Source organism: Aethalodelphis obliquidens, unplaced genomic scaffold (genome assembly GCF_003676395.1).
Source record: "Aethalodelphis obliquidens isolate GAN/ISIS:26980383/991018 unplaced genomic scaffold, ASM367639v1 scaffold6, whole genome shotgun sequence".
Classification (NCBI taxonomy): Eukaryota; Metazoa; Chordata; class Mammalia; order Artiodactyla; family Delphinidae; genus Aethalodelphis; species Aethalodelphis obliquidens.
The window spans coordinates 61,863,242-61,887,990 of record NW_020837950.1 but is presented as its reverse complement, the minus strand read 5'-3'; the positions used below and the strand labels follow the sequence as shown (position 1 = coordinate 61,887,990).

The following is a 24,749-nucleotide window of genomic DNA, read 5'->3' as shown; positions in this document are numbered from 1 at the left end:
TTTTAATTGATTACAAAAACCTCTAACAAAAAGCAGTCATGTCCTCATTTCAACTTTCAATCAATCTTTAAAATCTTACATATAGACATCTTCAAATACAACTAGCATTAGTTTTATGATGTAAACAATATGAGTCAGAAGGAGTTCTCATAAACTTTGATTTCTAGTGGCCCTGCTCTTATGAATAAACAACGAGTTATAATCTCCTTCTCTAAAACAAGAAATATAAGTCTTCAAAAAGCACATGAATTTTTTATTGTTTTTACCATTTTCTACCCCATTCAAGTAACACCATGGTACAGTTTTGATGGTTAGTTCAGTAACTTCCACTTACTAGCTTGTTCCATTACTGCTTTTAATGGTGGGTCAACTCTGGCTAAGAGGGAAGCACATAATTGTTCAAACTGAGCCCTATGGGAAAATGAAATAAAATTCATTATTTGGGGATATAAAAATTGAGCATATCTTCTAAAATAACAGAACGAAGAAAAATCAGACATGAACTAAACATAAAATAAGGAAACACTTTTTAAACTGAAAGCATGCATGGTACCTGTTCATTTTACTAGAAACATCAAGGTCATTCATGAAACACTCAATGTTCAGTGGAAGGTCTGATGCATTTGCACTCATTAGCTTCTTTAGTTTTTCACATTCCTGATATAAGCGCAACAAGGCCCGAGAGTTTTCTTTTACATTTATCTTATATTTTGTCTTGAACTCATCACAGAAGTAGTCTACTAAAACCTCATCAAAGTTCCTGCCGCCCAAATATGGATCAAAGGTAGTAGCCAAGACCTGTTTAATTGAAAAACCAGAACTGAATTTTCAGAAATATTAGATGTTTTCAGCACCCCCTCCAAAATACCTTTTAAAATTAAAATCAAAACCAAAGACCTTGACAAAAATCACAGGGGTACTAAATTTGGAACCAGTTATATTAATTATTACTTATATTTAGCCAACATATCTAACCACTCTGAATTATCTGCTTTAAGTTATAGATCTATATACCTACGTGAAAGAATAATTCTAATTCTGAAATAACTGAGTTACAATGACTAAAACTTCATTATCTCACAACCCATGGTTCTATGACAACACTGAACAGGTGGGCCAAAAACCAAGTTTAAGAGAGCAAAGAAAGGGTCCTAAGTATGTAACCAAAAACAAAACAGCCAAGAAGAGCCAATCCAAAGATTAAATCTAAAATATTGTAATTGGTCAACTTACAAATCAGGAATTAGTGCCCCCATCCCTCATAAATATATAGAAGGAACAAAAAAGCACGCGAGGGAACAAAAAAGAAAACAAATAAAATGAAGAGGAGAGACAAAAATTTAATAAGCTTGTTGAGCAATAGGCCCCAGTTAGCAGACGAGTGGAAAAGGAATAGACGAGTCACAGCACTTCAACGATATAGTTCTTGAAAACAGGACCAAGACATCTAGTCTCTCTCCCCGAGGTAGAGGGCAAAAATAACTACTTATAATAGTCATGACTAAAAAAGTAGAATCCCACTGTTGGTGTGGTTCATCAACTTCTTTTTCACAAGGATGGGTGGTGGAATAGTGGTAAACATCACAGTAGGATGTGAGCACAGACTGATTGGGATGTTATCCCAGATTAGCATGAAGAATCCATGGACAGACTTCTCATGAGGTCCAGTATTACCCAAAATTAGATGTAAAATTGTGTAGGTATGTGACTAGTGCAAATGTGCATCATTCTGAGAGAAGGGCCATAGCTTTTATCAAACTTCCAAAGGGGCCTGTGATCTAAAAAATTATAGCTCTATACTCTAGGGTATTCACTAAAAAGGAAGAAAGGAAAATGTTCTTTTTTAATTAAGTTAAAATTCAACACTAAATACCAAGGATTAAATCAATTTGCAAGAAACTATTCTATATTCACTATGAGTCATTTCCCTTTAATTTTCTGATTACAAGGATGTTAACACAGTACTATAAATGGCAAGACGAAAGGCTCTAAAAGGTGCTGGATAACCCAAAGCATTTACTCTTCTGAGCTAATCTATACATGTGTGTAATGGGGGGAGAGAGAGAGTGTGTGTTAAGTCTGGGTAAGATAATCAATGTAGAAATGAATACAAAACCAAACAAAGGCTGTAAGAAGATAAGCATATAGAGGTAAATAATACCACACTGTAGAAAATTTTGATTAGGACTCCAGGATAGAAAGGTTTCTAAAGACAATGGGAATCATTTTAGAAATGTTTCCTATGTACATTTATAAATATGTAATTTATGCTCCCTGATAGGTGACTGAAAACCTCAACAATAGTAAAAATAGCTAACACATAATATCTGCTATATGGCATTCCAAGCATCTTATAATCATTAACTCATTTTATCCTCAAAAAGTCTATGAGGTACTTACTGATAATATCCTCAGGTGAGGAACCTGAGATTTGGGGAGGTTAAGTAACTTGCTCAAGGTCACAGTTTTTAAGTGGCAGAGCCAGGATTTAAACCCAAGCATTAGGGTTCTCTATATAGTCTCATATGCTCTTAGACATTAAAATTAAATATAGTAAATCATTTATTTACTTACTTTAAGTTTTCCTTTGTTAAAAGCACAAACTGAGATCTGGTAGGCAGAATGTCCCATATCAATAAATATTACATTTCTTGGTTTCTCATCTAACGGAGGAAGATCCTGTTTATAAATTCCATATGCCAGTGCAACTATGTAAGAACAAAGAATTAGGTTAATTCCAGCCTAGCAATCACTTGGAAAACAATAGGCAAGTCATGTTGATACTACATTTTAACACACAGTAGAGTAATACAAATTATTAGTTTCAAAGTAAATTCACTTTTCACAAATTGGTTAATGTTTTTTTATCTACCCATCTATAACCCTATAATATTAATGACTCTTATAGCCAATGAAAGACATGTTTAAACTCTGCCATAATGTTGTGCTCCAAAATGACAAGCTTATATCAGTACATAATAGAGTTAAAAAATAAATGCTTTGTATTAATTAGAAAAAAGACTATAATAATATTTTTCTGACAGTAATCTTCAAATTGCAAACTGCTCACCTGCAGTAGTTTCATTCATTAGCCTTAAACAATTTAAGCCTGCAACCTGGGCTGCAGCCATCACAGATCTTCTCTCAGCATCAGTGAAAAAGCTCGGAATCTGGTGTTGCAAAACAATAATTGTTATTAGTTCAATGTAATAGATTTTACTTAAACATTTCATCAATTGAAAAATGAACTTATGTACAGCTTAAGGCAAAGACTGGTGTTCTAATAAAATAAATGAGGAAAAAATACTAGTTTCTTTTTTAAGGTTGGCAATTTCTACATCATAAAGTTTTGACCTAAAGTATGAACACAAATTTAAAGCAATTAGTAAAACAGAATTAATATTGTAGGATTTCAAAAATATGTTAAATTCTTCTCATGTTGGTCTATAAAAATACTTATTTGTTAATCTTTAATAATGAAACATTAAAAACCCAAGAGTCTATTAAAATGAGATTGGTTAAATATGTTATATCCACATAATGGAATCCTACATAGATGTTAGAATCAGATCGATCTGAATTGTCATGGAATAGTATCTTTATTACATTAAAAAAAGGGGGCATGTAGAGCATGATTTCATTTTTGTGTATGTATGTACTACTAGAAGAATATATTTCCAAATGTTTACAATGGTTGTATTTCAAAGGGAGGGGGAACTATATTGCAGGGGACTTATGATGAGCATGTGTTTCTTTATAAATCACAAAAAAACATTAAATATATTTCTATTAAAAAATAAACTCTTAATTTAAAACTAATAATTAAGATTACATATACTTATTACTGTCAAACTAAGAAGCACTTTCATTTGGTCTACAGACAAATTTCTAAAAAGCTAATTAAGTATATCCATGTATAAAACTTGGGGCTCTTCCAATTTTAAGTAAGTAGTCTCCTCCAATCTTAGTGCTTTTTGAATTTAGAAATTTCATTTAATAGATAATAACACAAAAAGAACTTGAATTTTGATAAGTTTGTATATCCTGATTTTGGTATTATCCTTCAGACAAAAATCTAAATTATAAGGTATGGTTCACTTAATTTTCACTAAGCACTTATGTACCAGTACTTTTCTAGCCATTAGGGATATGACAGTGCATAGAGCAGAAAATACTTCCCTTTGTACAGCTCACATGGGTCTACTGCACTGATTACAAAGTTAATAATGCCCAAGAAGTTCACAATGCCATGTTCTGATACTAATTTCTGACATTAAAGTAAAATCAAGTATGGCTAAATAAATAGGGATGGATTTGAATTTAAGATACATTTTTAAAATGTGCACCATTCTGACATATACTTTCAAGTAGCAGTATAATGGAAGAGTTATGACCACAAGTTATTTAACTCCTCTGTGTCTCAGTTTTTTCATCTGTGAAATTGAGGTTAATAATATCCTACCTACAGAGTGGTTCTGAGGATTAAATGGGTTAATACACGTTAAATGCCTTTAATAGGGCCTGGACAATGGTAAACTCTATCATTTACTATAACAAAATGACTGGAAAACAAAATACTAAGCTAATATTTTTCTCTCATTTAAAAATTCTATATACACCTGACAGGGACTTCCCTGGTGGCACAGTGGTTAAGACTCCATGTTCCCAATGCAGGAGGCCCAGGTTCGATCCCTGGTCAAGGCTAGATCCCACACGCATGCCGGAACTAAGGAGCCCACCTGTCGCAACTAAGACCCAGCACAACCAAATAAATAAATATTTAAAAAATAAATAAATACACCTGACAAATTTTAATTACTAAATTCACTGAAGAGTTCATAATACGATTCTATTTTTCTGATGACATGAGACTCCTGAACTTACATAGTCAAGTTTAACAATACTAAGAATATAGTCACATTTAGGTGACAACATATAACTTAAAAACTAGTTATCAATATATAATGGGATCTCAAGAGATAAAACAGGGGGTAAAAGATTAAATGCTTTGTTAAGAATCTTTAAAAGACAGATCTTTTCTTTCTGAAAAGTACTGCATGATCTCACCTATATGTGGAATCTAAAAATGTCTAATTCATATGATAGAGTAGAATGGTGGTTAACAGGGGCAGGGAGTCAGGGAAATGGGGAGACAGTGGCCAAAGGGTACAAAATTTCAGTTATGTAGAATGAATAAGTTCTAGAAATCTAATGTACAGCATGGTGACTACACTTAACAATACTCTATTATATACTGGAAATGTGCTAAGAAAGTAGATCTCAGGTATTCTCACCACACAAACACAAAAAAAGTAACCACAGGAGATGGATATGTTAATTTGCTTGACTGTAGTGATCATTTCACTATGTATATCAAAGCATCATGTTGTTCATCTTATATAAAAACAATTTTTATCTTAAAGGCTCAAGTGGATTTTGAGGGGTGATAAATGTGTTTATTATACTGATTGTGATGATGATGGTTTCACGGGTGTATGCGTATGTCAAAACTTCTGGAAGTATACACGTTAAATACATCTAATTTATCATTTTAAAAAAAGGATCTTTTATTTCTGATACAGAATATACAGAATCTCAAATTCCCAACTGGGCATTTTCAACCTTTGACATAAATGTTACTAAGGTCAGTCCCTAGGGATGGGACGTTAAGTGCTACCTGGAAAGATTCTTAGGGATAACTGGCAGGTACAGCAGTCACCAACTAATCAAATACATTAGTTTTTATTTTAAGATTCACTGATTATCACAGTTAACTTTATGGGAAACTCAATCCTGAACTTTATCAAATAAAATAATTTTTTAACATAAAAGTAAAAATGGATTTAGGTTATTTACTGGATAAGGGCAGAAGGAATAAAGAAAAGGGAAGAAAAATATTTCAATACAACATTAATACACTGGAAAATACGATTCAAGAGTGTTCATTACTGAGGTAAAACTTACTGAAATCACACAGTCAGCCACTGGTTTCTTCAAAGCATTTTCTGAAGTCTCTTTAAGCTTGGCCAACAGCATTCCAGTAACTTGCTCGATTGCAAAAGGTCTCTCTTCTTCTAGGTATCGCGCCTAAAGCCAAAAGAGGAGATATTTATCAAGAGTCATTTATTGACCTAGTATTTTATGACCACCTACCTTATACATGATCGATACACAACAGTGAAAAAGGCAAAGTCCTTGCTCAATGAAGTTATATACCAAAAGGATTGCTCTCGTATCATTATGTCTCATCTCTGAAGTTCCAGTGCCTTACACATAGTATTACAACCAAATAAATTATCAAGAGTATCTTTACATGCTCCAGATCCCCATCTCCCAGAAGAGCAAGTTTTATCATTCACTACTCTTATAAACAAATAAGGGGAAAAAGATCAAATAATCTTTCTTTTGGAAGTTAGAACTCTTCTTGGGTTTAAAATGAAAACTTTAGTAATACAGTTTTTGTGAAAAGGAAATGAGAACACAGCCAAAAAAAAATTCCTTATTTAAAAAAAAAGAAATTTAATATATATTACTGTATATAGATGTATACATGGAATTTTTAAATTATTTTTTAAAATAACTACTTCATCTCATACACAGGTTTAAGACTAGGTTGAATTTAAGCACCTAAAATGAAACTTTACAGTGCTTCTTGACCAAGGAATACTGTGCTTTATTCAAGTAATCAAACCCTTTCATAATGACAACCACAATATTTATAAGCAATACAAAGTTACCTTAGAACCCATATGATAACTACATCCAACTTACAGAAGAAAACGCTATGCCTTTTAACTTTGTACCCCAATGGAGTGAATACACTAAACTTTGGAAGAGCTTTAAAGAACTTCTCAAGCAGCACAATGCATGTTTGTATATAACTGTATAAGTATGCATAAATAATTATATAAAATTTACTTTGAAACAGACTTAAAATTGATAGTCATTTGTTTCCATATCAATTTACAAGTAAGTTCAAAACCAAGCATTACATGAAATTACTGTCTTTAAACATGGGAAGAAATCAAGCACATTGAAACAAGGGAAAATGAATCAAGTACCCATGTGTCTTAGTCTGATTATAGGAGGCACAACAGTACAGTATTTTTAAAAATAATATAAAAGTTAGATGAAATAAACATCAAAGTTTATTCAAACAAATGTCAGAAAAAAGGTTCGTGGATAAAATGGTTCATAATGGTTCATAATGGTTCATAAGGTTCATATGAACAAGGTTCATAAGTGGATAAAATGCTTGAGAAGTTGAATGCTAAAGATCTTCAGTCTTCAAAAGATGAAGAAACTTAGTTTGACACAGGACTGATTAACGTTTTCAAAGCCTCTTCAGCTAGCTTACATGCACTCACTATGACTGTATAAAAATTGTATCACTTAAAAATTAGGTTTTGGCCTAGTGGTCCGGTAGTTAGGACTTGGCGCTTTCACTGCTGTGGGCCGTGGTTCAATCCCTGATTGGGGAACTAAGATCCTGCAAGCTGCACAGCCTGGCCAAAAAAAAAAAAAAAAAAAAAAAAAAGACATACAAGGTGTTAAAACTTTACTTCGGACTTCTCTGGTGACATAGTGGTTAAGAATCTGCCTGCCAATGCAGGGGACACGGGTTCGAGCCCTGGTCCGGGAAGATCCCACATGCCATGGAGCAACTAAGCCCATGTGCCACAACTACTGAGGCTGCGTGCCACAACTACTGAAGCCCGCATGCCTAGAGTCCGTGCTCTGCAACAAGAGAAGACTTTACTTCTAGTGCATTCTTTCATAAGACATGGCCACCAAAACTAGAGGGCAAAAAAAGATAGAGAAAGTTATGGAGTAGATGGTAAAAGTTCTCATCACAGGGGAAAAAAATTGTGCAGTGATGGATGTTAACTAGACTTACTGTGATCATTCTGAATGTATACATATATTGAATCATTATGTTGTACACCTGAATTAATACAATGTTATATGTCAAAAAAAATTAGGTTTTGGCTTTCTGTAAAAATAATTTATTTTGTTTTTATCAAACTACTCATAAAGCATAATTTTTAATTTTCTTTTGAAAGAATAAAAGCAAAAGAATTTAAGTAGTTTAGAATAAAACTGCTCCACAAAGAGTCATTAACCAGAAGTTATCATATCTAAAGGACATGTGAATATTATTCTTTATCTCATTTATTGCTATCATGACCCATCCAGCTTCCTAGTCAGAAACTCCTGATCCACAAATTTCACCTCCTGATCCACAAATTTCATCATTTTTCAACTTGTCTTTAATCTCTCATGGTGTCTTTTTTGAATTACTGTAAGTCTCATGTCTCCTTACTACAACTCATCATCCATCCTGTAGTCAGAACCCTCTTCTAAACATGGAAATATATATCAAGTTTAAAATCAGCTATTAAAATTTTTAACTTTGAGATATAATTCATATCACATAAAGTTTATCCTTCTGAAGTATATAATTCAGTGGTTTTTAGTCTATTCAAAGCTGTACACTGATTACCGTTAACTGTAGTACATTTTCATCACCCTAAAAAGAGTGACCCATTAGCAGCAGTAGTAGTAGATTCACCCATTCCCCCTTACCCTTAACTCCTAGCAACCACACATCTGTTTTCCATGTCTATTGATTTGCCTGATTCTGGATAGCCATAAAAATGGAATCATACAATATGCGGCCTTTTATATCTGCTTTATTTCCAGTTAGCATGTTTTCAAGGTTCATCCATGTTGTAGCACATATCAGTACTTCACTCCTTTTTATGGCCAAATAATATATTCCATTGAATAGCTATACCACATTTTGTTTATCCACTCATCAGCTGATGGACGCTTGGGTTGTTTCCACTTTCTGGCTATTATAAATAATGCTATTATGAACATTAGTGTACAAACTTTTGTGTGCACATATGGTTCAATTCTCTTGTGTATATACCTAAGAGTAGAATTGCTGAGCCATATAGTAACTCTGTGGTTTGGGGTATTCTGTTAGTTTTTGTTAACCAATCTATAACTTTCTGTCTCAGGATGTAGAAGTAAAAATTCAGAATCCATCTCTTACTTGGAAGAAGAGTTTGCTTTAATACTTCTGTAATATGTTATAAAATTCTTCTAAATTAGAAAAAGCTCATTATAGAAATTAACATACTTTTGGGGTCTATTTTTCTAAATCACATCTGCCTTTATTCCTTAAAAGTGGTTCACCTCTGAAAGTTCTCCAAATAATAATCCTTTTTTCTTGACAATAAAAGTATTTGGATTAAAAAGATTATTATTCTAAATCAGATTCTTTTTTTGCATTCACTAAAGTATATTACGAAAACTGCCTGTATTTTTGGTATAAAGGTACTGCATCCAGAGGAAAGGAGTTAAATTAAAAAACTTTTAAATATTTAAAAACAGGCAATATTATTATATTTGGTTTCTTTAATTTGAACATATGTTTGCATTCTGGGAATATAAGCTTACCTTAACTCCTGCACTTCCATTAGACATCTTCTGCAGCTCATAGGGAAGCCTGATCCTTTCAGTTTGCACAACAGGATCATCAAATGATCGCCCATGAAGCTTTTTGAAACCATGAATTGTATTTCTTACATTCGTGATTATCTGTTGGCAGTAAACACTTTTATTTATCAATTACTTAATTAATGCAAAATAAACACTATGCTAATACTTGAGAATCACCAAGTCTCCTTATCCTACATATCCAAGTTCAGAATCACACACAATCATTCATTCTTCTGGTTTCTAATTGATAGAAAAATTACACTATTGCCCCTCCAACTCTGCTCCTACCTTAGGAATGTTAGATTCAAAAAAGAAAACTTTAAAACTTTTCAAATAATACAATGAAAATCTATCTACAACTCATTTCTGGCTTTCTTCAACACTTTTGGGCTAATAAAGTAGTATCTTTGATTTCTTTCTTTCCACTTTCATTTGTGTTTTTATTTAAACTATGTTTTTTATTGCCATGTTCTTCTTTTACTCTCAATATCTTATTCTTTGTGGTACTATGTTGCTTCCACTGCTGAAAACTGCTCCTAGGCTAGTAAATTAAAACTCCTTCCATGTAACATGATGCTAAGTTAAAGTGTCTTAATTTGTAAATAGCTTGTATTTTGGCAAAGTAATTTTTTTCTTTAACTAGAACATGTAGTTCAAACTATAGAATATTATTGAGATCCAGTTGCTTCCCTCTCAGTGATCTTTAAAGCCAAGTAGATCTTGATCTTCAGTTATGAGATGAAAACTACTGGGATGCTGAATTACCATGTTGATCTCTTTAGCTTTTTTGGAGAAGTAACTCATAGTTTGCTTTCTTCAGAGAGTCTGAGGTCTACGATACACTTAGAACATCAGCCAGGGGACTTCCCTGGTGGTCCAGTGGTTAAAGAATCAGCCTTCCAATGCAGGGGACACGACTTCGATTCCTGGTCAAGAAACTAAGATCCCACATGCCGCAGGGCAACTAAGCCTACACGACACAACTGTTGAACTTGCGCGCCTCAACGAGAGAGCCCATGTGCCGCTAACTACAGAGCCCAGACGCTCTGGAGCCACAGAGCCCATGCACCACAACTAGAGAGAGAAAGCTGGCATGCCACAACTAGAGAGAAGCCCACAAGCTGCAACTAGAGAGAAGCCCGAGCACCGCAACGAAAAGATCCCGCATGCCTCATCGAAGATCCTGTGTGCCGCAACTAAGACCCAACGCAGCCCCCCAAAATAAGGAAAATTAAAAAAAAAGAAGAAGAAGAAGATCAGCCAGAATACGAGATGTAAACTTTAGTGAAGGGGTCCTTTTGGCACAAACTACATTTGTTTATATGTAATATGAAAATGGAAAAGAAAGAAAAAAACACATTCATACACAGGCCAACTGTAAGACAATCTTGATTAAAAAAAATCTTAAGCAAAAATTCGTGGATAAATGAGTCAATTGAATAATTGAGTACAAAAAGTCATGAGGAAAAATGCCCCATTAAACAGACTTATTTTGTAATAAAGAAAACTCAGGTATATATTAAACTGTAAGAAATAATTGTTAAGGGTTTTGGTTCATGGTAATAAACAAAGTCCAAGGAAGATGAACCTATAGCATGGAATGTTAAAAGTGAATGTTTTATGCAAACGGATTTCAGAAGCCTAGAAATATAAATACTTAAACAGATTCCATGTAAAGTAGTAGTAAAATAGTAGCCACAGAGGATTACTCTGGATATTAGTTTCTCCATTTTTTCCCACCTTCTTTTACAAAGACATCGTTCACTTGTTGTAGAAGTATATATTCTAGATAGGAGGATATCCCTCATAGAAAGTGACCATACAAGGAAAAACTGACGCCATTTGGTAGCATACTCTGACTTCACCACTAAGATTTTTTTAAAATAAAATTCAAGAAATATTTTACAACCCAAAGCAAAACATATCTAATAAGATACAAAGATATAAGGACCAGTCATCTTCTTTATTCTCTTTTTTCACTCTCAAGTACATAAAATGGGAGCTTAGTTACCAATATGAAGTTAACTCTGCCTGTAAGCCAAAACATCTACAGGAACAATTTACCTGGCTCTTAGCTGCATTTCCAATGGCTCGCGTTCTTGATCCCAAAGATATACAGGCTCTAAACAGGAAAAAAACAAAAAGTTTGTTCTCAAGGTTATTTTTATACTAATGTGCTATTACTCTGCTTCTCTCTATATAAAAATGAATTAAAGGAATGAATATAATTATGTATTACTCAAAAAAATAGGTTACTGAAATCAGAATTTTACATATTTTTAAACTTTCTTAAGTAATAGAATAGTGGTCAGAATAAAGGTTAGAATTTTTCTTAATGGGCTAATACTTGGCAACACTGTATTGGTCCCAAAATGGTTTTTCAAATTCTACTGGTCTATGACTTACTAAAAAGACTAACTGTATTTAGTAAGGCCAGGCTCCTTGGATCTAAATCCTGGCTCTGCCCATTAACAGCTGAGTAACCTTGTAGAAATTACCTAACCATTATTTGCCTCAGCTTCCCATCAAGAAGATAGTGTTGATAATAATACCTACTCATAGAGTTGTGTGAAGATTAAGTGAGTGAGTATAGGGAAATGCTTTGAACAATATGATTGTTGCTTTTATTACTGCAAATGTAATTTGGCTTATAAAAACAAGTGTAGAGTAACATTTTTATCAAAAAAACTTTCAAAAAAAAATTTCATGTTGTGATTCGAGAAAATGTTTCCATGGTTTCAGTTGTAATTACAGGTAATTATTCATTCAATCAAAAAATATTTACAGGCATTGTGTGTATACTAGCTACAATCACTATGCTTGGAGAATATAGTCTATCAAAAGAAAATCAACATATAAAATAAAATTATGAATGATACTAGCAGAAAAAGAGAATAATCACTTCTAGATAATAAGGCTTAGGAAAAGCAGGTGGAAGATGTGATTTCTGAATTAAGACTTGAAAGAAAAGAAAGCATTTTAATATGTCTCTGTTTTGTGGAAAAGGACATTCCCAGTATATGTCTATTTTCAATATGACAGCCTGAGTGATCCTCTTAAAGACAAACTCCTCTGCTAAAAACCCTTCAATGGTGTCCTATCTCCCCAACAGCCAATAAAGCCCTTCATGGTTTGGTTCTTAGCTGCTCTACTCTGGAACTTCAATCTAGGTACACAGGTCTCCTTGCTATTTCTGGAAGAGGGCAAGCACATTTCTGCATCAGGGGCTTTGTACACGCTGTTCTCTCTTTCTGGAACACATACCATGAGCTCTCACTTCTTTCATGTCTCTGGCTCAAATGATAGCTTATCCAAGATACCTTCTCTATCTTATATAAATAACATTCTTGCTCCTCCCCAATACATACATCTCCTGTTTCCCCAATTTTATTCTTTTCCATAATGTATCACCATCTGATACAATTTATTTTTTTACTATCTCCACAGTAGGATGTGAACGCCATGTAGGTAGATAATGTATGTCCCATTGCCTTGATCTGCACTATCCAATATGGTAGCCACTAGCCACATGTAGTTAGTAAAATTTAAATTGACTAAAATTAAAAATTCAGTTCCTCAACATTAGTCACATTTCAAGGGCTCAAGAGCCAAGTGCTTAACAGCTACATATGGCTACTGGATATGCAGAGAACAGAAAATACATAGAACATACACTGTAGAATAGAAAGTTCTGGATAGCACTGGTCTAGACATCTGGTACATAACCAAGGTACTTGCTGAAAGAAAGGGAAGATGGCTCCTAAGGTTAATGCTCACTTGGAGACTAGGAAGAATACAACTTCTCTAGTTTCATAGGACATTTTGGTAGATACATCAGAGGGCCAGATTATACAGTGTCTCAAATGATATATTATAAATTTGAAATATATTTCAGTAGGTTATGAGAGTTCATTAAAGGCTTTTTAATAATAGAATGAACACTCCATGCTTACATATAATACAAAGTGGAAAAAAAAAAAAGATCCCAGAGCAGTGCTTTTCAAGGGCTGAACAAGATATTGTTATACTGGGGACACAGGATTTTTCAGGGAAGGCAAGCAGTTAAGTTCATTCAGTCAATTTAACAGATGAATACTGAGTAACTACTACATGCCTGGCACTCTGTTGGGTACTAAAGCTATAATAATAAGGGGAAAAAAGTCAGACATTGTTTGGCTCCCTTGGAACTTATATTGCTATAGAGTCACAAGTGAAAGTAAACTAGGTGGTACAAAAACGGGTACACATGGTGCAACAGCACGAATTGACCTAAAAGAGGATCAGGAATGGCTTATCGGAGAAAGTGATGAGATTTGAAGGAAGAGTAAATGATGATGGATTCAATTAGGGGAGTGTTTGGTGGAGATCGTTTTTTTTTTTTTGGGTGGGTTCGCAGGCCTCTCACTGTTGTGGCCTCTCCCGTTGCAGAGAACAGGCTCCAGACGCGCAGGCTCAGTGGCCATGGCTCACGGGCCTAGCTGCTCCACAGCATGTGGGATCTTCCCGGACCAGGGCACGAACCCGTGTCCCCTGCATCGGCAGGCGGACTCTCAACCACTGTGCTACCAGGGAAGCCCTGGTGGAGATCATTTTGACTACAGGAATGGGAGGAGGGCTAGAAGTTATCAATAATCTCTATCAGTATAGTAGCAGCTGAGACAGAAGGAAAAGGAATTAAGAGATTTCAGGAGCTAAAACTCAAAGGACTTTGTGATGAACTAGGTCTTCGCGGTGCAATCCGGCAGCCACCAGACACACGTGGCTATCAGGCACATGAAACGCAGCTAGGCTGTATAAGTACCTCGCGCTGACCAACTGTGACACTGGAGCTCCAGCGCAGTTAATCTGAATTGGATGTATTTATTTTAAGTGTGAAATACACTCTGGATTTTGAAGATTTAAAATTTAAAAAGAAATGTTACAATATCTCATTAATTTTAAAACACTGATTACATGTTGAAATAAGATTTTGAATATAGTGATTTAATTAAGTATATTAAAACTCTGCCTGTTTCTTAGCTTTTTAATGTAACTACTAGAACATTTAAAATTATGCATGTGGCTCACATACATTATATTTATTTTTATTGAACAGTGCTGGAATACATAATAGGAAGAGGTATCAAGAATAATGTCTAGGTTTCCAGTTTGTGTAAGAGGGTAGATAGTGGTGCCATGCAATGGGACAGAAAACACTGTAAGAGAGACACGTTTGGGGATGGACTTTCACAAGTTCTATTTTGGACATGTTGAGATTGAGGTACCTTTGAGACATCCAAGCAGATATATATGTAGGACTAAAATGTTAAATGTGATGAACAGATGAACGAAATGGAAGTTACTTTTAATTGTGATCTGGCCAAAACAGGATATAGTAAGAATCAGTGGTTCAGGTGACATCTTCATTTCTCTTGCAAATAACTCCTTGATTCAACACAGTCTTTACCAGAGTAGATATCTGCATACCTGATATAGCAATCCACACGGATGGTTGACATTCCACCCTAAAACTCATCAGAGAAAACATGGATTTGCCATCTCTTAGCCTGTTTATAGTCCATCTTACTCTCAACTCCATTATTTGGATACACTTCTGAATACTTTTTTCAATACGAGGCTACCAACATTTCAATGCACAGAAAATCTTATTCTTAGGTTGATTCTCAAGAGTTTAACTTGTTAGAACACTTAGTTCCAAATAAGATTGATTCAACTATCATTTATTAAGTGCTGTATTCACTGAAATATGTTTTGCACCTGTATCACTTCACAAGGAAAGCTAAACAGTTATCATTATCAGATATTCTTTTAGGTTAAAAGCAGACAACTTTTAAAGTTTAAAAATTTAATGTTATAACTTGGAAATACCCAGTTTCAATACAGAGAAAATTGTCCTCACATACTAAAGTTCTTCAAATTCCTTCCTTCAATTTTTTTTTTCAAAAAGATTCTAGAACACAGCCATTATATAAATACCTGCCAAGGATTCTCAGAAAAATCAAAATAAGTTAAATACCTATTCTCTTTCAACACTTTTACCTGACCTTTAGTAATACCAAGGAAATTACACACATATTAGGTTGATATAAAAGTTCTTATAGAAAAGGATATTCAACAGTTTATCCAACTATGTATCACATAATCCAATTATATTATACTTTTTATATATTATTTCAACTACTATTTAGAAATTCCATTTTATACCTAAAAGAAAAAAAAAAGGAGAGTTCACAATGCAGCTTAAATATATTATATCCAGTCTGATGTTGCCACCACAGTGGTAGTCTTAGATTCTCAAAGAATGCCACAAAACTCTAAACAAATAAGCAAAGCTTCTGAATGTCCTATATCACTTTTAGTAGAGGAGGGGCATAAAAATCAAATGACAGGATATGACTTTAAGAAAGATGTACTTGTATTTTCCCTTAAAATCTAAGATTAACTTTCTGTCTCTCTTATAAAGCCTATTTTTATAAAGCCAAGGCATGGTTAGGTTGGAGAAAACATACTGCCAATAGACTATGAAACTTCTCACCTAAGAGGGCAACACTAAATTTGTTTGCTTCTTTATAAAGCAAAGGATTCAAAACCTCTTGATCTTACCATTTACACTTCAAAAATAGCCCTATTTTTAGAAATCTCTGCTTTCCCTTGCCAGTCCCATGAGACCATAATTACTATTTATAGCCTCTTTGGCTATCATTGAGTAGATGCTAAGAAATACAATAGCTGAATTAATGATATGAGAGGACAATCAATTAGTTTAAATCAAAAGGTCCGCTCCTTGCATGGCCAATTTGGCTCTGAATCAAATTGTCAACCGCTGATATGGTTGCCAAGATGTCCATAGAGCAGGGTTTCTCAACCTTGGTACTGCTGACATTTTGGGCTAATTTTTTTTGAGGGAGTGGGGCTATTTTGTGCACTAGAGGATTTCAGGAGCATCTCTGGCCTCTACCTGCTGGAAGCCAGTAGCACTCCTCCTTTCCCCCTCCCCGTGTGACAACCAAAATATCTTCAGATATTGTCAGATACGCCCTAGGGGACAACATCTCCTCCAGCTGAGAACTACTGCATCATTTCCCAAATAGTGTTCTGTACAAAATGATTCCTTAGTGGTTCAAATAACTTGGAGACAACATTCTTAGAGTGTTTCAATGCCTATAAACAAATTAAGGGATCTGAGAGTTTGACAGTAAAGAAAACATCTAGTTATTATTTCTCAAAATTAACTATCTGGAAAAAAGTTGCCCTAGAAGGGGTGGGGGAGGAATGTTCTCAAAAGGACTGATTGTTGCCATTTCCTTTTTAGCTTGCTACTTAAAAGTATAAAACTTCTAGGCATATATGATTTAGTAATAATATAAACTTTCAAATCTTTCAATATGGACAATGCATAAAACATTTTAACAGATAAAAATAATAAAAATTCCTTTAATAGTTTCCAAACGCTTCTAGTAAGCATAATTCACAAATTAGTTTATAACTTGAACCCATTAACAGAAATCACAGACATTTATATAGGTAGACACAATAATTAAAAAGCTGATTAGATACATTAAATGAGACATTGTTTATTTAGATTATTAGATTAGATACATTATTTTAAAAGCTGACTATCTTACTTAAAATTCATCAGTTCAAAGACAAATATCCATGCACAGTAATTTTAAGTCTTTTGATTATGACTGCCTAGAACAGAGGTTTGCAAATTACCCCTTGCCACTTATTTTTGCAAATAAAGTTTTATTAGAACATGGCTATGGTCATTAATTTCTATTTTAGTGATCACATACTAAAAAGACTACCAATGACATGAAAACCTTCAACTCGTAATAGATATTATGTAATTTGTACCTATCATTCCTTGACTTCTAGAAACTTTTCAGAATTTGTCACCCACAAATTCAAGGCAATGACTGGAGATTCATTTTGTTTCGTGCATAATATTCATACTAAAAGATTTTATAGTTCTAGCTTTGGCCGTGCTTAAGTGTGAGATACCTGCCCACCCACTCCTTTAGGCACAATTTCATTTTTTAAAAAAAGAAGGGTGTGGGAAAGCTGTTCATTGAACTTTGTTTGTCAACAGCAAAATATTTTGAAATGTACACTAATGGTAGTGTATAGATAAACGGAATGCTGTACAACCATTAAAAAGATGAGATAAATTAGTCATATGAGCAAGTCTGAGATGTCCACAGTATATTTTGAAAAAAGCAATTGCAAAATATGTATAATGTAATTCTACGTTAAAAAAAAAATCCCAGTTATATACATATACTTGCAAATGTATAGAAACACACTAAAGTTTAGGAGGTGTCTGGGAAGAGAAAAAGGAGATTTACTTTATGTAATTCTTCAGTATTTAAAATATTTTAAATCAAAGTTAATGTAAGCTAATAGTAAAACATACAAACAAAACCATTTCATATAGTACAAAGAATATTTAATTAAAAAACTGCAAAAATATTCTCCTACTCCAAACTGCTATTATCATAAAAAGTCCTCCTACCCAACTAGCCACTGTTAATGTCTGTAGTTTTGTCATTTTCTGTGTACAAAAATTTTTATTTTCCATACCCCAAGGTAAGTGATTTCTACTTTTGTGCATTGAAGAGGACATCTCACATATTTGAGGTGTAGTGTATAAATAATATTTTCTCATATTTTCAGATTATACATACACTGGAAAAGAAATAGGGAAAAAGTAATGAAGACAGAAAAACAGAGAATTGAACAGTAAGTCAGATCCTACAGAATGTTGATGACAAAACAAATACGTACACTTAACAACGTCTTGAAATAATAGTTTGATTAAAAGATCCATTTTCCTTACTGTAAAATAAGTTCATAAAAATTCAAAACATTACAGACTATGTATTAAAAGCACACTCTATAATTCTACTGTCAAGAAATATCCATTGTTAATAGTTTATAGTCTTCCCACACTACTTTCCTCCATAGGTTTACACTAACTTATTTTGTGTACATATTTTTTAATGAATTTCTAAATTGAAACAAGATTTTTACATGTTCTTAAAATAACTTAAAAGCATATTAAAACATTTTAAAACAAGATAATACTTCTTAAAAAAATAGCCAAAAATAGATGACTTGACTGATATTAAAGATCCTTCTCTCTACAGTAACTGCCCAGACAATTTGTCCCATGACACCCCCATGAACCCAATATATAGATACCATCCATATGCCAATGGATAATGTAAGGACATTGGGGTTCAGGGGTCAAAGCAGCCTGAAACTGAATCCAGTTCACTGCTTACTAGTTCTTGGCCAAGATACTTAACTTTGCTTAAGGCTTCTTATGGAAAAAGATAGCTAGTATTATCAAACTCATAGAACTGGTGTGATATGTGTGACAGTGCAAACACAATGCTTAGCACCTAGACATCACTATTATCAATACAGGCAGGCAGCATGTTTTAGCTGACCACATGCTTTAATCTGATACTGAATGAGGATTTCTGGCTGCAGTTTTCTTTTCCCATGTGTGAAACTAATCACTTTGATATAACTGAGTCTAGCATGGAAATTCCAATCCCTACATCTATACTTAATCAAGCAATACAAACATATCTAAGGCCTTAAGAATGTACACACTCAGTAATTCTACTTCTAGGAACTTATTTGAAGGAATTAAGGGTCAAAAATTTAGTTATAAAGATAGTTATCGCAACACTGCTTATAAAAAGAAAATATAAACAACCTGAATATCCAATAAGGGATGAATTAAATTAAGGAAATGATTATACAGACACTAAAACTAATAGTATAGAAATATATTTTATATATAAAGAGGACACCAAATAGAATATAAAATATAATCTACCCTTGAAATACACACAGAGAAAACCATCTGGAAGTTTTATTTCTGGATGGAAAAATTATAATTTTCATTTTCATTTTTTAACATGCCTATATTTCTACAATAAACATGTACTATTTGCATAATAATTTTAAATAAGAAAATATTCAGAAAAAATAAGTTAATATTTTATTCTATTTATGCGTGTTAATTTCTTTCTTCCTCTTCAATTTATGCACGAGATAAGAGAGGCTAGTACAAGCACTCCCAACTTTACAGAAGGTGAATCTGAAAAACAGGTTTAACTACTTGCCCTTGGTCCCTTAATTGTACACCAAACTTAAGGAATTATCTTTTTCATTAAATTGTTCTTTGTTTATACGTGGGATTCTCCCATGAATCCATAATCAAGTTTGTTAAAGAATGAAACAAATGTGAAAAAGTATGGATGTTGAAACCAACTAAATCAAACATTTCCTACCTCTTTTCCACAGGACCTTTTTATCAATATTTTATCCTATTTTAATCTATTCTATTCTATTCGCCTCAGGTCACGTGGGATATTAGTTCCCTGACCAGGGATCGAACCCGTGCCCCCAGCAGTGGAAGCTCGGAGTCTTAAACACTGGCCTACCCAGGAAGTCCTCACAGGATCTTTTTATAATGTATTTGCATCTCAGAAATACCTGTGTCATATTACCTTGATGTCAGCAACTGGAATATGGAAAAAAATTCTTTTTGAAATGCTAGTTTTTGTGTATTATTAAACACTGTGGTGTATTAGAAAAGTTACAGGTCCTCTAATAGTTATGCTTTTTGCAAGACAGGCATTTAATGAATAAATGTCTAGGGATCAGAAAGGGCTATGTTTTCACTCAAAAATGTAAGCCCTGCAAAGCAAATATACAGTATAAGAACACTGGACTACAGTGAAGTATTAGTTCAGTAACAATAAAAGACAAATTTCTGAGATAAATGACAGTACACAGCCACAGAAAGAAGGGAAGAGTTGCTGATACAAGCTAGGAATACAGTCCTTCCACCTTTAGAACTTTCTACTTTGGATTAGGCTCATTAAATCTAGATATTAGAAGTGACTCTCTTACAATCAGAAAGATCATTAACTCTCAGCCACACAGAATTTGCCAGTGTGCTTAAGAATATTAACAAAGAGACTTTTAGAAGACTTAAATAAGCAGCCTAATTTCTAAATAACTCTCTTTGAAAGTTTGGCCAGGCTCTTTAAATTTAAAGAGTCATGGACCCACTACTAAGATTTCTGAGCCTGGAAATGCAGTATCTATTTTACAATTCTGGTTTATGACCTTTTAGGATAAGGCTTTAAAGATAAGGGGAACGTCCATCCTACCTCTCACTTTTTCTCCATAGGCTAAGTCCCTGAAGCCAAAGACTGCCCCCATTAACCTTTACTCTGCTGAAAGAGCAGAGTGGAATTTCCTAGTCCTTTTCTGGCAGAAGCCCATATCTGCTGTGGCTTAAAACAAAACGTTGTAGAGATGAAGTCATAAATAGTTCACAATTACTACTTCACCTTCTCATTGTGCATAAAAGCCAGAAAAAGATGTAAAAAGAAGAGTTCTAACAGTACTATGAAAATTAACTGACCTATGCTCACATTTGAGAATACAACGATCCAAAGTTTCAGTAAAAGAAATGTAATGCATATAATCTAGAAAAACGTGGTATAAAACCTTATAGAATATTCTTGGAAAGAAACCAAAGCACAAAATGATTCAAGTAAGCTATCGTCAACATCTCCTTGACATAATTTAAATTACTCATAAAAGTGTAGTAATATAATTATTTAAAGGCTTAGCTTAACACTGACAAGATTAGTCTTATATTTAAAGTATTGTATTTTGGACCATTCAGAAGGGTCAAATTAACATGTTTAGTTGCCTCTCCATAGGAAATAAGATATGGACAGTTGGTTTCCTCATAAAATTACCGGTAACAGGAGTCTACAATAAGAAGCTAGTTTTTCATACCCTGTCTTACTTAATTCTATTCTTTGCTAACTTCCCAGATCAGAGAAACAATGGAACTATGGAAACATGTTTCCATGACATAATGCCACTCCTCCTAAGTGTTTCGTTAAGTGTTCGTAATGGAATCACTTCACAGTCATGCTTATACAGGGCAGCGGCCTCTGACTCTCCAACGGTTCATTCTGTAGAAATATGCTTTTGGTAGGTTCTAACTCCCCCACTTTCCTTTAATGGATGAACATTACCAATACTTGAGGGCAACGACTCCCATCCCTGATTCTCTCCCTATTAATGTACCATTAACCTACGCCCCTGGAAACCGATCCGATTACCTCGAATTCTCAAGGACACTGAGATAAAAACCTGAATATCTCAATCTCTTCTTTAAAAACAAACAAAAAAGGTTTTCTGGGTCAGATGAACTTGCAACTCATCTTCTGATATTTGCAGTCTAAGCTTTCATTTCCTACTTTTTTTGAGAGAAAGCTGTCACGCTGACAGATGGGGAAAGCAGGAAGGGAAAAAAGAATAAACAGTTTTTCTACTGAGCGAGCGGCGATGCCCGCCCGCGGCCAATAATCCCACACAAGCCCCACTAGGGGTAACCAAAGATCTTTCTGCAGTGTTCCGGACATCGTGGTGGTACCACTCCAATCCCTTTCCCGAAAACTAAAGCAGGGCCGCCGGCGGACAGAGGCGTGGTGGGCGGCGTGGCGGGGGGGGGGGGGGGGGGGAGGGGGCGTGGGTACAGAAAGGAGAGATGGGCCAGCTTTCCGAGTTAAGTCCCTTGTCCTTGAAGGAAAAGCAGCTGTGCGGAGCGAGTACGTCCGACTCCCACCTGGGCGCGCCAACCCGCGGTCCCTAGAGATCGCAGTTGATGCACTGCACCTGTCATCTCAGAGTTCCGCGCATCAGAAGAAACCAGCGGGCGGGACAAGCGTAAGGGTCGGGAGGATACGTTTCCTAGGGTTATGACCAGACAAGGCACTTACGGGGTACACCTGTCGCTGTACTCATTGGCGATGGTTTCGATGCCGCCACTCCTCGCTACCGCGATGTAGCAGTTGAGAAAGCCGAGGTCAATGCCGACCACAGACATCCCGCCGCCTAATGCTCGGGGGTATGGTGCTGAAGCCCTCTGTGCGGGGACCGCGTCCTCTTCTAGGCTGTTGTTCCTGGAACTGCGACTCCTACGAGAAGCTAAGGAGAGATGACCCGAAGTCGCTGCGCATTAAAACGAGGGCAGCGCGTCGGGGAACCCTGGAGGAGGTGGAGGCCGCCCGCGCCGCAGCCTCCTCCAGCCAGGTCTCTCTCCACTGCGGTTCGGCCGCCTCCAACCGGCAGTTACTTGGGTCTGCGCCTGCGCGTTCGGTCGCTGGGGAGGTGCGCCGGCTCCCCCTCCGCGCCCGAGGCTGCTCCCCGCCTCGACTTCGGCCGCTTCCGTCAGCACTCGGGCAACGGCTGCCCGAGGAGCTGCGGGTTCGAGAAAGATCTGGAAAATGGAGGCGGCTGAGGCCGCCGGGAGTGGGAGGGAGGAGAAGGGGGAGCGGGGAGGATCGGGCAGGAGAGGAGGAGGGGAAGCAGAACTAGCTAGCTCGGTCGCCACCGCGCGGCAGCGGGGCGCACTGCGGCTGGTATAGGTGAGAGCGGCCGCCGGCGGTTTGCCCACGTGTTCGGAAGGACCCCTTCCGATTGTTTTGGCAACCGGGGGCGGCCGGTAGCAGGGGCAGGACACTGCCCAGGCCTGCCCGGTGTCGGGCGCGCAGCGTGGCGGTTGATGACCCGGCAACCACCTCCTCGCTCTTTCCCCCGAGGGCCCGCCCGCAGCCTTGGCTCCCCCCCCAACCCCCGCCGGCCTCGCCGCTCCGAGGTGGCCACGTGCCGCCGGCCGGCCCGCCCGCAGTCCTGCCGCGCCGCGCCCGCCCCTGTGAGGTGGCTCCCATTGTGCGGCCGACAGCGGCCTCGCCTCGCCCTACGGGGCACCGCCGATCCCGGGCGGGGGCGTGGGGGAAGGAGTCCTTTTCTCCTCACAAGTGACAGTGTCTGGTATGAAAGCCAATGGGACTTTTTTTTTTTTCCCCGCCTCACCAGGGCTTGAAATACAAAAAAAACTTATGTCAAGAAACAACACACTGACAACTTTCCCTTCGTTTAACTTCCCTCATATCCTAAAAGGTGCAGTCTCATCCACTAACCCTTACCTCTGAAAACCAGTTTTACAGGAAAGCAACCTTACGCCTGTGTGTCGCCGTGACACCAAGCAAGCCTGTGCGTGGCCTCCAGCCTCTGCCCTTTCGTCCGCAGAAAAGGAGCCTCCGCTGCCCCAGCTGTCTGCTTTCTTCATTTGATCAGCATCTGTGTCTGCCTGAAGTTTGGCTGTCCTGTTCCTTCTCATTCGTTTCTTTGTGAGTTTCTTCCTTGTTCACTTCTTCCTGGGGTTCCTGTTCCTTGTCATTCGGTGCTTCGTGGTCCTGTCCGTTGTCGTTCAGTTCTTCCCGGGTTTCCTGTACACTCTCGTCCAATTCCTTGTGTGATTCCTGTTGCTTCTCGCCCGATTCCTCAGGTCTTTCCTGTTTCCCGTTGGTTGGTCTCATGAAAGAGACTTTTTTACGAGGTTTTTCCGTACGCTCATTGTCCTTATTTGTCCACTTTCTAAAAGAACGTAGACTTCTTACCACTATCAATGCTGCAACAGCCGCAGCAGCAAGGGTGGCTATAGCTCCTGCTGCTGTTGCTATGAGGAATGTGAAATCCATTTTCAAGGGCGGTACTGTGGAAACCGCAATGTAATGTTTTGGCTCTGGTCTTTCTACGTTAAAGAATCACACCGCTCTTCCGTCTCACAAGCACACCGGAGAAGTTGGTGACACCCGTCGACGCCGTCCTCTGTCCTCTCCGACGCGGCGGGTGTCGCGGCCTCGCCTCCCAGCAGGCAGTGCGTGAGCAGCGAGGGGACTGGGTGCCGCTGCTCCCAACAGACCCCGGGCCCCAGTGCTGCTGGGCGGCTCCCGGCTTCTCCCCGCTCTCCTCAGTTGCCCCTGCGGCCACCATCCTTTTAGGCCCGCCACCGTCCGGATTTTGTCCAGAATATCCTGAAATTCTCCTAGGACCATTTATTTCTCCATGTTGTGTGTACAACTTGAGGGTGTGAGAATAATTTTCCTATTAAAAAAACACAAAATATCAGAGCAAAAAGAAAGATTTGGGGTCAGGCGCAAGGGATTATTATCATTACATTCTCTACATTTACTGGGAGTAAATGAGAATACCTCCTGGCTAGGTTTGGGGTCACATAGACTTGGGTTGTAGTCCCAGCCTCACCTAAGTTACTAGCGGTAGGACCTTCGGCAAGTTACTTAACTATCCAAGTCCCATGTTCAAAACCTGTTAAAAGGAAGACG

General features: G+C 36.7%; 1 protein-coding gene across 1 annotated transcript in view; it reads right to left on the bottom strand.

Moving 5' to 3' along the window:
• HSPA4L (heat shock protein family A (Hsp70) member 4 like) overlaps window positions 1-24,032 on the bottom strand; it is a 55,739-nt gene extending 31,707 nt beyond the window's left edge. Inside the window, exons 1-9 of the mRNA XM_027103678.1 lie at window positions 23,550-24,032; window positions 22,341-22,538; window positions 11,575-11,632; window positions 9,469-9,609; window positions 5,965-6,087; window positions 3,071-3,170; window positions 2,575-2,708; window positions 554-798; window positions 335-411 (exon numbers count right to left, since the gene is read on the bottom strand). Coding sequence (XP_026959479.1) covers window positions 335-411; window positions 554-798; window positions 2,575-2,708; window positions 3,071-3,170; window positions 5,965-6,087; window positions 9,469-9,609; window positions 11,575-11,632; window positions 22,341-22,538; window positions 23,550-23,743 — 1,270 coding nt within the window. The 5' untranslated portion in view covers window positions 23,744-24,032. The remainder of the gene's footprint in view (window positions 1-334; window positions 412-553; window positions 799-2,574; window positions 2,709-3,070; window positions 3,171-5,964; window positions 6,088-9,468; window positions 9,610-11,574; window positions 11,633-22,340; window positions 22,539-23,549) is intronic.
• Between the last annotated feature and the right edge of the window lie 717 nt (window positions 24,033-24,749).